At 52.4% G+C, this 16469-nt stretch overlaps 1 protein-coding gene and 1 long non-coding RNA gene across 2 annotated transcripts; both read right to left on the minus strand.

Annotated features, from left to right (window-relative positions):
- Window positions 1-3147: 3147 nt before the first annotated feature.
- Window positions 3148-4777, minus strand: LOC119087367. The gene is made up of 3 exons (XR_005090778.1): window positions 3936-4777; window positions 3716-3787; window positions 3148-3432 (listed from the first exon to the last, which is right to left on the minus strand). It is a non-coding gene; the product is annotated as an uncharacterized LOC119087367 (long non-coding RNA).
- Window positions 4778-10085: 5308 nt separating this feature from the next.
- Window positions 10086-11396, minus strand: Sfn (stratifin). Its single transcript, XM_028888215.2, has one exon. The coding sequence runs from the start codon at window positions 11295-11297 to the stop codon at window positions 10551-10553; it is 747 nt and encodes a 248-aa protein (XP_028744048.1). The 5' UTR covers window positions 11298-11396; the 3' UTR covers window positions 10086-10550.
- Window positions 11397-16469: the final 5073 nt, after the last annotated feature.

Here is a 16469-nt window from a genome sequence, read left to right on the forward strand (position 1 = left end):
GCCTCGTTTCCAGTTTTACAGCTCACCTGTGCACCTCAGCTCGCATTCACTGCGCTTCTAGAGTGGAGGTGCGTAGCAAGCTCCAGCTTAGAGACTTCGGTGTGTCAGCAAGCATGTTTTTTTCTTCTTCAACAAATTGAAGTAGTTCTCATCCAGGCTCCATGGTGCACATCTGTAGTCCCAGCAGCTGGAAGTGGGAGGATTAGATGAAGGCCAGCTCTTGCTACTTTGAAAGTTTAAGGTTAGCCTGGGCTACATGAGATCTATCTTAAATAAACATATAAACTAATAAATGGAGTATCTGTTTTTTCAGGACAGGGTTTCTCTGTATAACCCTAGCTGTCTGAATCTCTCTCTGTAGACCAGGCTGGTTTCACAGAGATCTGCCTGCACTGGGATTAAAAGTGTGCACCAGCACTGCCTGGCTACAAATGGAGTTTCTGGTCCGTGTACTTAGATTAAGGGGTAAGACAGACATTAAAAACAGAAAGGGAGAGATGGTGCTTGTGCCCATAACCCCAGCAGGGTCTAGTGGATCTGGGTTCCAAGCCAGCCAGGTGTTGTGAGACACAGTAAGATGTCTCACGACAAACAAAAAACTACACAGGGGGACATGACTAGGTGTCTGTCTGGCTCATTTGGCGTGAAATGTGTCGATAAGGGAATGCCCACCTTCCAGTATGTATGCCATATAGATAGCCAACCTTCAAATTATGTTTTACTTTCCTATGAAAATTAGGGCTGGGTATAGTACCAGCACTCGGGAGGCAGAGGCAGGTGGATCTCATGAGTTTGAGGCCAGCCTGGGCTACATAGTTCCAGGACAGCCAGAACTACACAGTGAGACAATGTCTCAAAAAAAAAAAAAAAAAAAAAAAAAAGCTGGGCAGTGGTGGCGTACCAGCAGCACTCAGGAGGCAGAGGCAGGTGCCAACCTGGTCTACAAAGTGAGTTCTAGGGCAACCAGAGCTCTTACACACAGAAACCCTGTCTCAAAAAAACAAAACAAAACAAACAAACAAACCACAAACTCAAAAAGATTGAGGGGTTGGTAGGCCTCAGCTCCACTCAAGTTCAAGGCCAGCCTGGACTAGGAGTCGGTGCCTCAAGATAATTGAGGGCTGTAGAGACGGCACCGCAGTTACGAGCACATGCTGGGGGCTGGACAAACGGCTCAGTTAAGAGCAGTGGCTGCTCTTCCAGAGGACCCAGGTTCAACTCCCAGCATCCATGTGGCAGCTCACAACTATAACTGCAGTTCAAGGGGACTGGCACCCTCACGCAGACTTACATGTAGGCAGGCGAAACAGCAATGCACATAAAAAGAAATCATTTTTTTTTTTTTTTTTTTGGTATTTCGAGACAGGGTTTCTCTGTGTAGCTTTGCGCCTTTCCTGGAACTCACTTGGTAGTCCAGGCTGGCCTCGAACTCACAGAGATCCGCCTGGCTCTGCCTCCCGAGGGCTGGGATTAAAGGCGTGCGCCACCACCGCCCGGCAAAATAAATCATTTTTAAAACTGACTCATTAGAGAATGTGGGGCTGACAGAGGTGGAAAGGATTAGTAGGGGTAAAATGCTTTTATTTGGTCTAAAGACAAGAAACTTGGATCAATCCTCCTGTCTCAGCATCCCAAGAACTGAGATTATACACATGGGCCACTGTGCAGTAGGCAAAAACACTGGATAAAAATATTGCGGGACCTGGGTTCCATTCCCAGCACCCACATGACAATTTACAGTTGTCTGTAACTCCAGTTCCAGGGGATCTGACACCCTTTTGGCCTCCATGGGTATTGCACACACATGGTGCAGACATATATACCAGCAAAATACATAAAATCAGTATTTAGCCAGGCAGTGGTGGCACGTCTCTAATCCCAGCACTCGGGAGGCAGAGGCAGGCAGATCTCTGTGAGTCGAGGTCAGCCTGGTCTACAGAGCGAGATCCAGGACAGCCAGGGCCACACAGGGAAACCCTGAAACAGCTGGAAGTGAAAACAGAAATGGAGGGGGCTCAGTAGGTAAAGGTTCCTGTTGCCAAGCCTGGGGACCTGAGTTTGATCCCCAGAACCCACAGGGTGGAAGGAGAGAATTGCTTCCTTCAAGTTGACTGATTCAGACAAGTTGTCCTCTGACCTCCACATAGTGTCCACACATATATATACACACACAAATTAATAAATAAATGTAATTTTAAAAAATTTAGGGCTGGAGAGATGGCTTAGTGGTTAAGAGCACTGACTGCTCTTCCAGAGGACCCTGGCAATTCCCATCACCCACATGGCAGCTCACAACTGTCTGTAACTCCAGTTCCTGAGACCCAATACCCATGGCAAAACACCAATGTACGTGAAATAAAAATAAATAAAAAAAAAAATTTAAAGCCAGGCGGGCCGTGGTAGAGCATGCCTTTAATCCCAGCACTCGGGAGGCAGAGCCAGGCGGATCTCTGTGAGTTCAAGGCCAGCCTGGTCTACAGAGTGAGTTCCAGGACAGGCTCCAAAACTACACAGGGAAACCCTATCTCAAAAAACAAAAAAAAAAGTTTTTTTTTTTAAATAGAAAGTAGGAAGGACATTGGTGGCGCATGCCTTTAATCCCAGTGTTTCAGAGGCAGAGGTCCTGTCTGAAGAAGGAGGAGAAGGAGATTGATTTATTATGGGTGTGTGTGTGTGTGTGTGTGTGTATGTGTGTGTGTGTGTGTGTGTGTGTGTGCATGTGTGATAAATGTACACAAGTGTATGCCGTCCCTGAAGAGGCCAGAAGAGAGTGTCAGATCCCTTGGAACTCGATTTACAGGTCATTGTGAGCCACCTTATGTGGGTGCTGGGAACTGAACCCAGGTCCTCTGCAAGAGCAGTAAGCACTCTTGTTTTTTGTTTTATTTGTTTTTGAGGCACGGTTTCTCTGTATAGTTTTGGAGCCTGTCCTGGATCTCGCTCTGTAGATCAGGCTGGCCTCGAACTCACAGAGATCCTGAGTGCTGGAATTAGAGGCGTGTACCACCACCACCCTGCAGCAGTAAGCGCTCTTAACCCGGAGCTATCTCCAGCCTTTCCAACTTCACAGACATTTTATTGTGTTTACGTGTTTATTTATGTGTGTGTGTGACTGCACAGGTCGGGGCTAGAGGACAACTTACAGAAGTCAGTTCCGGTCATCGAACTCAGGTCCTCAGGCTTGGCAGCAGGTGCCTTTACCCATTGAACCATCCTGCCGGCCCTCAAAACTGTCTTTCACTGTCCTGGAGCACGCAGATTCTGCAGACTGGCCAGCAAGTCCCGAGAACTCTTCTCTTGCCTGCAGCCCGGGATGACAGATGGGCTGCCCCAGCTCCTTATGTGGGAACCAGGATCTGAATTCAGGGCCTCTGGACGGAGCCATCTTCCCAGGCACTCTTCCAGTATTTCAGTCTCTCAGTGTCCACATTGCTTTGTGGGTCACAGAAAGAGCAGAGATTGACATGTAAGATTTCCCCCAATTTAGAGGTCACCCCAGAAGTCATCTTGTTGATCTGAAAGTCCCTATAAGTTAGATAAAGAGATTTTATCTACAGAGCAGAGATCCAGGACAGGCACCAAAACTACACAGAGAACCCTGTCTCAGAGAGAGAGAGAGAGATTTTAGGTCAGCTTCTCCCTGGGAGAGAGAGGTGGGGAGTGTGCCCCCCCTTCCTGCACCTGAGCGCTCAGCCCTAATGCCTCCCCTACTCACAGCGCTAACTCCTTGCTTCTGAGAACCCAGGGTTGGCTCTCTTATCTCCAGACAGACTTCAATTTCCCAGCCCTGTAAGGAGAAGATTGGGTGGAAGGGGAGATGAATCAGCCCCTGACACCCCCGGGGTGGCATACCTGTCTGCTGCCCCCACAGACATTCCTGGCTCCTGACTCAGGAGGTAGGCGGAGTGAGGGGGGCTCTTGGGAGGGAGACCTACCTTGCAGAAACCTGCCTTCCTCACCCCACACAGAGCAGAGGTGGGGTGGGGTGGGCCCTGAGATGCAGGTGAAGAGCAGGAGCAAGGCAGCTTAAGGAGCCCTAAACATGGCGAGCGAGCTGGCGACGGGTCCCCTCTCACAGTCCTCTTAGAAGGGCTCCTTTCCGCTGGGGCCTGGGGTGGAGGAGATGGATGGCGACCAGAAAAAGGATTTTTTTTTTTTTTTTTTTTTTTTTTTTTTTGGTTTGTAGAAAGTCCAAAGCAGGAGCAGGCTAGCACAACACAATGCACGCTTCTCGAACGTATTTTTAACTCCCGAAACCCCAACACCCAAAACAGACATATGTGTGGCTATTTTAGCTCCAGTGTGTGGAAACAGGAAACCCCAGCCACCTGGGTCCTGCCTGGAGGCAGCTTCCGAACAGCTTGAAAATAGCTGGGGTAGTTCCAAGATCATGAGCCTGAGAGTCAGATTCTGTCCCATGCCCAGCACAAGCAGTGGTCTAACCTTGGCTATTAAGTGAAACAGTGAGCCCTGGTTGCCTCATGGGTAAAACAGATATGATTCCATGAGGATAAAGACATGAGCATGCCTGCTGGCACAGGTTGATCAGTACAACAGTGGCTATTTCTGCATCCTGCTCCCTAGGAAGGATCCGGATGCGGGGAGGGGGTCGGTAGATGGGGTAGCGGGTGTTGATCAGAGAGCCATCTTGATGTGAGCATTTGAAATTCAGATTTCCTGGAAAGGCTTGGGATGTTTTGATGTTAAACACTCTGTGTGTGTGTGTGTGTGTTGGTGCATGTGAGGGAGTGGGTGCATGTACACATGCATATGTGGATATGTCTGTGAGTGTATGTATATGTGTGAGCGTTATGTATATGTGTATATGTATGTGTGTATGTATGTGTATATATGTGTATGTATGTGTATGTTTGTGCATATGTGTGTGAGTATATGTGTACTGTGTAATGCATGTATGTGTGTTTGAGTGTGTGTTTAATGTGTATATGTATGTGTGTATGAGTGTGTGTGTGTGTGTGTGTGTGTGTATTCCTGGGGAAGAGCACTTTGCTTTCCTGGAAGAACTCACAGTGGCCTAACAAGGTCTTGGCTTCCCTAAGATGCTTACTTGGTTCTGAGTTAATGTTGGTGTCTGTCGCCTGAACATTTGGGTCTACAGTTTGGTTTTCTTGCTGGTGCAGGGACATGTAAGAGCAGCTCTGGTGTGTTGGTACACACTTTTCATTCTAGTACCTGGAAGGTGGGCCAGGAGGGTAAGGAGTTCAAGGTCACCCCCAGCTGCATACCAAGTTCAAGGCAGCCTAGGCTAATGAGACCCTGTCTGGGGGAAAAAGAAAAGAAGAAAGAAACCAGGCTTTAATGGCTCACACTTCTAATCCCAGCGCTTGGGAGACTGAAGCAGGAGAATAATTATTTGGAGTCTAGCCTGAGCTACATAGTGAGTTCAGGCCAACCCAGGCTTCTGGGTGAAACCTTACCTCAAAAAAGCTGAAACAGGGCTGGAGAGATGGCTCAGAGGTAAAGAGCACTGACTGTTCTTCCAGAGGTCCTGAGTTCAATTCCCAGCAACCACATGGTGGCTCACAACCATCTATGGTGAGATCTGGTGCCCTCTTCTGACCTGCAGATATACATGTAGGCAGAACATTGTATACATAATAAATAAAGATATCTTAAAAAAAAAAATCTGAAACATAGAAAATAGTAGGTATATTTTCTAGATAATTTTATATCGCAAATTCTTCCTGTACCACTCAATTGTTGCTACTTAGATTGAATATCATGTAGCCCAGATTGGCCTCAAACTCCCACTGTAGCTGAGGACAAGTTTGAACTTTTCGATCCTCCTGCCTCCAACTCCCCAGTGCTGGTATAAAAACTGTTGTCATCATACCAAGCTGGAAAAAATGGCTGTACCCCTTGAGGGGACACTGGTCCACTGGAGCACGTGGCTCTGGCAGGCCCTACCCCTCTCCCCATTCCCCCAGCCTTGCTGAAAACTGTTAGATGACATTCCCAAAGTGAGCCACCAAGGTCTATTCCCTTATTTGGCCATTTCTTCCTCCTGAGGCTGACCACCAAAGCCCAGCAACCAGAAGCCCTTTTGGTTCATCTAATTAACATACCAAAGAAAATGAAACACCTCTTCCTACCAGGAGGTTCCCCCTTCACCTTCATAACCCGCCATTTGCCTATGTGCCACCTGTCTCCTCTCTGTCCAGGGGCAGTCCTTTGTCCCCTCGGGACAAATACCCCTGCCCCTTTCCCTTGTCCCCTTCCCCTTCTCCCTCGTCCCCTATCTCCTTTATCACCACATTCTAGCAGGTTCTAACACAGACCTCCCCTTTCTCTCTTCTTAAGATGACACCTGCGCCAAGCGGTGGTGGCACATGCCTTTAATCCCAGAATTTGGGAGGTGGAGGCAGGTGGAGCTCCTTGAGTTCGAGGCCAGCCTGGTCTACAGAGTGAGTTCCAGGACAGACTCCAAAGCTACAGAGAAGCCCTGTCTTGAAAAACAACAAAACAAAACAAAAGACACAACAACAAAACTACCTTTTCAGGTCATTTGCTGCTGTTTTTCTGCCAGAGTCAGAAAGCAGCCACTTTAACTTTTCTTCCCCACTTAATAAAGGCTCTCCCTGCGAAAACAGGTGTTTGGGTGTGGTTTATGCCTAATCTGGGGTCTGGAAGGGAGCCCCCACTGTGCGGGAATCTCCTTCACTCCTAATTCTCAGTCCTTTCACAGAAATGTTGCTGAAGTCAACGTAGGAAATGAGAACACACAAGACAAAGCCTGAGTGTTAGGAAACTAACTCTGAGAGGAATCTGATCTGAGCATGGCTTTGTAATTTCCTGAAAGTTAAAAGAACATGATCCACATGAAAGAGAGGAATGGCCACCTCCAACTTCCTGTGGGTTGTCTGGGGCACTCTTTTGCTGTCCTTGGTATTAGGGTTTGATCACACAGGGCTCTATACCTCATCTGCCTCCTGAGTGCTGGGATTAAAGGTGTGGGCCACCACGCCCAGTACGACTGAAACTTTTTAAATATCAAATCTAGACTAGGAAAAGACAGCAAATTTTTTTTTTTAACTTTTTAAAACTTTATGTGGGTTGGGGATTTAGCTCAGTGGCAGAGTGCTTACCTAGCAAGTGCAAGGCACTGGGTTCGATCCTCAGCTCAAAAAAAAAAAAAAAAAAACAAAAAAAAAAACAAAAAACAAAACTGTTTCTTTGTATGGGCGTTTTATCTGCACATGTGCCCGTGTGTACCACATCTGTGCCCGTATCCATGGAGGTCAAAAAAGTGAGGGCATCAGATCTACTGGGACTGGAGTTGCAGACAGTTGTGAACCTCACTGTGAATGCTGGGAACCAAACTCAGCTAGTACTCTTTTTTTTTTTTTTTTTCAAGACAGGGTTTCTCTGTGTAGTGCCTTTCCTGGAACTCACTTTATAGACCAGACTGGCCTCGAACTCACAGAGATCCGCCTGCCTCTGCCTCCAGAGTGCTGGGATTAAAGGCGTGCGCCACCACTGCCCGGCTCTTTTTTTTTTCTAAAAGATGTCATAGACAGAAAGTTCTGAGACCACCTTGATGAGAGGTTACAGCCTTCAACAGCTATGGTCTGGTGCTAATCAACAGCGGGCCTCACGGTCTTCAGTTCAGGCATCTCTTGTTGGACCTCCTTGACCAGCACACTACCTTAGGGCAGCCCTGCGTAGTCTGGAGCCGACACACACACACACACACACACACACACACACACACACACACACACACACGGAAGGCAGAGGCTGAGAGACAGGAGTCCCTTTCCCAGGACCTATCCCATTAAGAGAAAGTCACCAGACCTGTCTGGTGGAAAGAAACCAGGTCACCTCCAGAGCTGAAGGGAGCTGCCTGCCCTAGCCCAGAGTCTCTGTGGCTTGGGAACCCTGAAACCCCATACGTCACCAGGAAATGAGAAAAGAGAGGACCAGGAAAGCCCAAAGAGGTCCTGCAGCTTCCCTGAAGAGTTAGGAGCTGTAACAAGAGCCGGGTACCATAGGTGTGGCCAAACTTGGACTCTGGAGAACCCAGTGAGTCTGGACTAAGCTCGCTGAACTTTCCCAGAAAGAGTCCTCTTGCTCCCAAGCCAGCTTTCTTCTTTTCTTTCTAATTTTATGTTTTGCCATGGGAAGTTTCAGGTCCCCTGAAACTGGAGTTACAGTTATGAGCTGCTATGTGGGTGCTGGGAGTTGAACCTGGGTCCTCTGGAAGAGCAGTCAGTGCTCTTAACCACTGAGCCATCTCTCCAGCCCCAAGCCAGCTTTCTTAGGTGGCCCAAAGAGCACCCAGGTCACCTTTGACAGTGACTGGGCCTGATGCTTATTCTGCTTTGGGGTGAAATACTGGATAAATCCCAGATGAATTGATACTGGCTGGAACACTCAATCACTAACATTTCTAAGGTCCCCCCCCCCTTTTTTTTTCTTGGTTTCCTTCAGCTGGGGACTGAGCCAGATCCTTGGACGTTTGATAAGCTGAGCCAAACACCAGCTCCTGGAAGGATTAATGTTTATTGAGCATGTACCATCCACTACTCTAGTGCATATCTTTTTTATTTTGAGACAGGGTTTCACTATATAGCCCTGCTGGCCTGGAACTTCCTATGTAGGCCAGGCTAGACTCTAACTCTCAGAGATCTCCCTGTTCCTGCCTCCCAAATGGGAGTAAATGCTTGAGCTACCATGCCCTGCCTAGAATCGGACTTTTTATTTTTATTTATGTAGTTTTGTTTTTTTAGATAGGTTCTCACTATGTAGCCTTGGATGGTCTGGGTCTGGAACTGGCTCTATCGACCAGGCTGACCTGGAACTCTGCCTCACAGAGCTCGGATTAAAGGCATGGCCCACCGTGCCCTACCTAGGAAGGAACTTCTTAAATTCCCACTCCTAATCGTTTTCCAAGGAGGACACAAACATTAAGAGCCTCAAGCGGGGCAGCGGAAGCCTTACACCCAAGCAGGGCCCCTGCTTTTCACTTTGCTTAACTGAAAAGCCTTCAGCGGTACAGAGAGGAAACTGAGGCGCAGAGAGGTGTCATGGTTTTTCTCGGCAGCAAAGCCAACCAGGGACATAACCTAAGCCTGCTGGTTTGCCTCTGATGCTCCGAGAGGAGCGTCTTGGCCTTTTTCCAGCCGACTCAGCCGCGGGCTCGGCCCAGACACCGCCAGGTGAGCCGATGACTCAAAGGGCGGAGACTAAATTTTACGCACGGCCTCGCCCTGTCCCGTTGCTCCCGGGGGTGGGGGACGCGCTCCGGAACCGGGCGGGTGACAACTTGTCGGAGTGAAACCGGGAAGGGGCCGCCCCGCTGCGCTCCACGGGCCGCGGGGCCGCAGCTTCGTCTTTCCGCGATGGGTAGCCGGGCCGGCGGGGCGGGAGGCGGGAATACTGGCCGTTCGCTCTCCCATTGGCCAATTGGGTTCCGGGGGCGGACCCTGTGGAGACCCCGTCCTCTGATTGGGCCGTAGACTGAAGGCGGCGGAGCGCCGCGGCGGGCTGGTGCGTGTTGCTGCCTGCTAGGTGTGCGGCCGTGGGCTGGTCCTGCCCGACTCCCCGCGGCCCTTCCCACCCTGCTCGCTCCGGCTTCTCGCCAGCGGCTTTCCTTTTGTCCCCACCCAGAATCGCCGGGCCTTGGAGAGCTTTCCCTTATTAGATCTGGGTTTTTAGTGGAGGCCCTATGCCCCTGCCTCCCTCCGATCGTGCACCCCTCGGCTCCGATCTGAGCACTTGATGTGACCGTTCCCCCGCTTTCAGATCTGAAGCGCTCAGTGCCACCCGTGAAGCGCGTCTCTAGGGCCACTGTGCTGTCTTCAGTGGCTTCGTGGCTCCCGCTACGTCTGAGCTTCACGGCTTTCCCGCCCACGGCACCTACTCACCTCTCCTCGCCTGATCTGCCTTTGTGCTCACCTGGTCCGAACCAGTGTGCTGTGGGGGCTTCCGATGGCCTCTCCCCTGAAGTCACCCGACCCAGACCCGGGGGAACTGAGGTTCTAACTCGGTGTTCTAGAGTCCGGTTCTCTAACTCCCTTCAATTCCCCTCCCAGCCCATGACCAATAACTGGAGAAGACGGGAGTGTCACGGGGCAACTTTATTGAGAGGAAACATGGTCACACCCAGCAAACATGTGTTCCTTCTCATTCTCTCTCACACACACACTCACACTCACACACACACACACACAGCCCTTGCCACAGTCCAGTTCTCAGCCACAGTGGTGGGAGCCTCCTCGATTCCTAGGCTCTAGAAGCAACAGGTACAGAAGGAGGCACAGGGCGGAGGACAGGTTCCGGAGCAGGGTAAGGAAGTTGGGGTGCGGAGGGCGGGGGTGGAGGGGTGGGCAGTGTTAGGAACACCCACCAGACAGCTGCATGAAGAGTGGGGTCTCCAGCCCGTCAGCCTGGCTGCACCCCTTCCAGGGCGCGTTTCAGGGTGTGGCAGAACGTTCAGGGTTTGGGAAGGGCCGGATCTGACTCCCTGTTAGTCCTCTCTGCAGACTGGGGACCGGGCAAGGCAGGGCGGGCGGGGAGAGCAGACGGCTTCAGCTCTGGGGCTCCTCTGGCGCTTCTCCACCCTCTTCTCCAGCACTGTCCGCTGTCCACAGCGTCAGGTTGTCTCTCAGCAGCTGCATGATGAGGGTGCTGTCCTTGTAGGAGTCCTCGTTGAGAGTGTGCAGATCGGCCATGGCCTCGTCGAAGGTGGTCTTGGCCAGTGAGATGGCCTCCTCGGGGCTGTTGGCTATCTCGTAGTGGAAGACAGAAAAGTTCAGGGCCAGGCCCAGGCGGATGGGGTTGGTGGGCGGCATCTCCTTCTTGCTGATGTCCATGGCCTCTTGGTAGGCCGACCGGGCAGAATCGATGATGCGCTTCTTGTCATCTCCGGTGGCCACCTCGGCCAGATAGCGGTAGTAGTCACCCTTCATCTTCAGGTAGAAGACGCGGCTCTCTGCCTCCCCAGCCTCCTTGATGAGGTGGGAGTCCAGCAGGCCCAGCACGGTGTTGCACACACCCTGGAGCTCCGTCTCCACCTTCTCCCGGTACTCTTTCACCTCGGGGCCTCTCTCTTCCGACCCCTCCTCGTTGCTCTTCTGTTCGATGCTCGACAGGACCCTCCAGGCCGCTCTCTGGCCGCCCACCACGTTCTTATAGGCCACGGAGAGCAGGTTTCGCTCCTCACAGGAGAGTTCCTCACCTTTTTCCACGGCCCCCTTCATGAAGGCTGCCATGTCCTCATAGCGTTCCGCCTGCTCGGCCAACTTGGCCTTCTGGATCAGACTGGCTCTCTCCATGACTCCGGGGACAGACAGGGGGTGAACTGGCTGCCTTGAGACCAATGCTGGATTCTGTGCCTCTCTTGCTCTGGGTCTGCCTTTTGGCTGGGGTGGCAGGGCCCGGAGAGGGTTTGGGAGTGGCCTGGGCGGGCCTGGGCCCTGCCTCCTCCTCTTCTCCACACCCTTTCCGGCTCTTCCTTAAAGGTAAAAGGGCTGGGATGGGATGGGGTGAGTCATCAGGACAGTCAGCAGGAGAAACCTGGCCATGGGTCCCACCTGAACAGGCATCCTTCCTGCTTCCAGACTGCCCCCTGCTGTTCAGCGCGGAGTTGCAGGAACATTCTAGATCACCAAAATCAGATTGTCTTTCAGGGGGTCCTTCCAGGCGTAAGGATGGCTTCAGCCACTGGGCTCCTTTAGCCTGGGCAGAGAGAGCCCCATGAGCTGGTACAGAGGGCTGGGATGGTTCTGGTGAGAATTCATGTGTAGGCAGAACTAGACAGTCTCCCAAACACTTCAGCAGCCCTGATCTGATAGAAGAACCCCCTTGACGGCTCTGTAGGGCTGCAGAGGTAGAAACATCAAGTCTCAAGAGGAGAAACTGCTTTTAAGGTCACCAGCTGCCAGCTCCCTGTTTCTTCTGACTTTTCTCCCATTGAGGCCTCTGGCCTGGAACCCATTATCTGGAATTGAGAGCTAGACTTCTTCCTGAGTCCGCCCAAAGACGGTTCCATCCTTGGTCCTTGTTCTCCTTCGAGGTCCCCTCTGAACACCCAGAATGCGCAGGTGGCATTTCAGGGTGCCACTTAATGGAGTGTTTAACGAGTGGCCTCTGAAGCTTCAGCCCAGCCTTGGTAATTAGTCACCCAGTCGGTGTGTTGGCCACCTTCCCCCATGACAGCACGATTTTTCCTTTCAAGTTGGTGGCCTGTTGACACTTGTCTGAGACCTTACGCTCCGGTTCCCCACGGCAGGTCACCTGTCCCTTCCGAGCTGCCTGCCGTCATGTATGAGCAGGGCTCCCAGAGGGCGGGGGCATAGCTCTCTGACTGTCCCACTCTTGCCTGACTCAGACAGCCCTGTCAGAGGCTGGGAAGCAGGCCACGGGGTGCTCAGTCCAGTTTGGTCCCCCAGGGGGGACGCTAGCAACCTGGGGAGGAAGACAGGGTTGAGAAGGAGCCAGTGATGACACACACCATTTTGTTTTATGGGGCAGCAATTCCAGCTCAGGGAGATACCCCACTTGACTCCCAGAGGTTCCAGTCCCCTCTCGTCGATCAAAGCCCCGCCTCCAACTGGAGAGAAGCCTCCTCAGAGATGGAGACCACTTTGTTCCTTGTCTGGTTGGGCCCTGTCTTCAAGCCTTATCAAGAGTATGGGTACTGAGGGGTAGGGTAGGTTCCTGCTCATCTGCCTCACCCCCCCAAGCTTAGACGGGACTCCGGGGTCCCTTCTAAGGAACCTTCTCCCTGGGACCCAGCCAATCTAAGCCTTGAGCCAGGACTGTTGCACAGCCTTGCCAGTCTTCTCCCCCACCCCGTGCCTGATCACGCTCCTTGCCTCTGGGAGGGAGGCGTAGGCCTCAGGACACGATGGCGTGTGCTTGTGTACCACAAGAGTAAAGACTCTTCAGATCCTGGCTAACTCTACGGGGTTTCCCAGGAAGCGGATGGGATTTCCCTCCTGAGATCCCCAGGGCTTTGCCTAACTGGGAGCACAGACACAGGAAGGGATGGAACGAAATTACACTAAAACGTCACATTAGGGAAGGCCATGGCAGTGCACACCTAGAATCTCAGCGCTCAGGCTGACTGACGTGGGAGACGGTCCAGTTGGTGGCCAGCTTGGCTACAAAGAGACTCGCTGCCCTGCTTCCAACCTCCAGAAAAAAAAAAAAAGGTTGGGATGTAGCTGGGTGGGTGGAGTTCCTGCCTAGATGTCTGGAGTTGGGTCCCCAGTATAGGGGATCTGCAGAGACTGTTGCACATCTGTAATTCCAACACTCACGAGGCAGAGGCAGGAGGATCTCAAGTTCGAGGCCGGTCTGGTCTACATACGGAGTGCCCCATGCTTGGTTTATGCAGTGGTGCTGGGATTGTCCCCAGGGATCCTAAGAACTCTGTCAGCTAAACTACATCCTCAGCTCCCATCCCTGTCTTTCTTTTCTAGCTGGGTTCTCTGGAATGAGGAACGATCACAAACTATCCACACCGTGTGGCTCAGCCAGGTAGAGAAGGGGTCCTGTGCCCAGACTTCCCTCTCCAGACTGACAAACGGTTAGGTGGGATGAACACTGACTCCTCCCTTTCCTTCTGGAACATTCCTTGCAGCGCTCAAAGGCTTCCCTTGGCCCTAGTCATCTAGCCTAGGCTTCCCCAAGTCCTGGGGGGCAACTTGGAGATCCCAGGGCACTAAGAGCTTGGACTTCAGGGCCGACCAAAATTGTAAGTCCAAGAAGGGAGTGTTCTCACGCCTCTTAAGCCAGGAACATGGTGGGTGTCTAGAGCCAGGTTCTAGACCCTCGGCAAGCTTCTCCCTCCTCCTCCTCCTTCTCCACTGAAGCCAGGCTGCTTGACACTCTTGCCGGCTCTGACCTGTAGATCCTGACTCAGTTCCTGTCTCAGTCACCACCCTTTGCCTCCAGGCTTCCACTTCCCAAGTCCAGGAGCCCAGGCAGGCAGGAGGCTGCAGGTCCTGGCAGAGCATGGGGCTCCAAAGCGGCTGCCTGAGTCAGCAGGATGGGAGACAAGGCTACAGTCCAGTCCAGGGGGCTCTCTGCATCCTGGTGGCCACTGGCCACCTTTCTGGAGTGACTGGCAGCAAGAGGGATTCTTACTAGTCTAGAAAGAATTTACCACAACTGGCAAAACCATTTCTTAGGTAATTTCTCGCTTTGGAATGATCAAATTCAGCAGTTGACCAGAGGTCCTCGTGGTTGGTTTTAAGAATAGTTACGGAGGACGCTTAGGTGATTCAGCTGTTTGCCTGTTTTTCTTCTCAAGTATTGCTGCTGTTCGAGGTAGCCTCCTCTGCTAAACCAGTCCAGGGTATGAGACAGTGTGGAATTCATAGAAACAGGCCCGAATGAGGTCAGCATGCAGAACTGCATTCCAGCTGGGTCATAAGAGGCCTTGGGCAGGTCCCTTCCTGCCCCTCCTGGGCTAAGGCCTCCCCCCCAGTAACAGGAGGCTGGCAGCTCTGTCCTGGGTATGGCATTCTCCAAGTTTAGGGCTTCTCCAACCACCCTCCCTCTTCCTGCTGTGGTAACGCAGCTCTGTTGGCTAGGTGACCTTCTCATTTGTAAGAAAGCTGAGATCACCTTTCTCTTTGGTTACGGGGAGAAAAACAGCCTAATACTTAGCAAGCCCTGATAAATGGTAGCAGCAATACCGTCGCCTGGGCTTTTTTTTTTTTTTTTTTTTTAAATAATTTATTGTTTGTATTTTATGTACATGGGGGTTTCGCCTGCATGTATGTCTGTGAGGGTGTCAGATCCCCTGGAACTGGAGTTACAGATGGTTGTGAGCTGCCATGTGGGTGCTGGGAATTGAACTCAGAACCTCTGGAAGAACAGCCAGTGCTCTTAACCCCTGAGCCATCCCTCCAGCCCGGCAATTTCCTTTTATGTTTACGTACTGTGTGTTTGTGTGTCCATGTGTGTCCTTGTGGAAAGCACCTGGGGAATGGGAAGCAGACTATGGACTACCTTGGGTTGGGCTCAACTGGGAAATGTGAGCTTCAGGTTGGAGTTTGGCGGCCCCCCCACCCCACCCCACCCTCGTTTTGGACTAGGCAGGGTTTTTCCAAGTTCAGAGTTCAGCTAAGCCTTGAAGGTCTCTTGGGAGGAATGAGTTCTGGAGAGAGAGCCAAGAGGTCACTTCCCCATGTCCCTCCTGGCCTCTGTCTCCAGAGCAGCACTGGCCAGCCAGAGCTGGGCTGGAAGGGAGACGAACAGTTGGTTCCCACACACCCACAGCAGGCTCCACCCACGGCCCCGAAGAAAAGTGGCAGGAGACACTCGAGACACAGGAGACACTCGAGGCTATGGCAAGAAGAGGGAGGTCTTTATTTCTGTTACAAAAGGTAGTGGACAGCAGGTGAACAGCCCCCATGCTGGGCGCAGCGAATCTCCCCAGGCCTGGCCCATTTCCCTTTGGGTCCTTGGAAGAACGTGGAGCTGTGTAGCCCTCGGTGCCCGGGGCCAAGGATACAGGCTCCCACTTCACATCCTCCTGGGGGGATGGGGGCGTGGGAACAGTGTTGAGCCCTTGTGCTCAGAACAGTCGCCAAACTTGTTCAGCAGCGTCGGGACACCCAGATAGCTCCCGAAGAAACCTGCTTGGCTTGCCTATGGCTCTGCTGACTTTGGGGGGCGGGGGGGGGGGGAAGGCTGTAAGGCAAGATTCCTGAAGAGTCTTGACACTTCACAAATCTGGGGAAGGGGCATGGCGGGAGGAGGGGAGGGCGAGGTTCAGCAGGGGTACAGTATTGAATATTGGGCTGAGGCTGCAGTATGGCTTTGTACACTCTGGCCAGCAAGGAGTCGGGGTGGGGGCCAAGAGGTCAGCACCTGCCCACTGTGGGGGGCTCCAGAGAGCTCACAAGTAGGACAGGCTGGGGGACGGACCCTGTAGGCACAGATGGTGGCAGATGGGCCACAGGTTAGGCAGGTGAAGGTACAGGGCGCCCGGCTCCCCCCAGGCCACTCCTGAAGAGGCAGAGAATGGCGGTCCTCAGGAGCTCCTTCAGCCCCCGAGCATACTGGACGATCCCGCAGGATGGCAGAGGAGGAGGAGAGAGAGGGTTAGTGGATGGACGGATGGAAAGAGGTAGCCTGCAGGGGCCCCAGTGGGGTCAGAGGCTACCACAGCAGCTGCCCCGCTCCCAGAAAAGGGCCAAAGCGCAGGCGGCAGGAGAGAAACCAGGCAGGCGAGAGAGCTTGGCAGGGACACAGAGCAGGATGCAGAGGTGTTAGTGACCTGACTGAGGACCCTGCACACCACGACAGACACTGCCAGCACAGGCCCAGGCCCTCAGAGCACGTGTGCCGCCCTCCCCAGCCTCACCCTTCCTCTTCTTAAAGGACGGACGCTCCAGTCCAAGGAGGGATGGGGCAGGACTAAGAGCTCTCTGTTTGGGGGACCCCTGGGGACCTGCCATCACCAGCACACACACCACACCACACACCAG

This window comes from Peromyscus leucopus, chromosome 2 (assembly GCF_004664715.2).
Source record: "Peromyscus leucopus breed LL Stock chromosome 2, UCI_PerLeu_2.1, whole genome shotgun sequence".
Taxonomy (NCBI): Eukaryota; Metazoa; Chordata; class Mammalia; order Rodentia; family Cricetidae; genus Peromyscus; species Peromyscus leucopus.

Bases quoted from the DNA above. Each gene is read 5' to 3' on its own strand.
- Sfn (XM_028888215.2), bottom strand. From the start codon at position 11,297: ATGGAGAGAGCCAGTCTGATCCAGAAGGCCAAGTTGGCCGAGCAGGCG.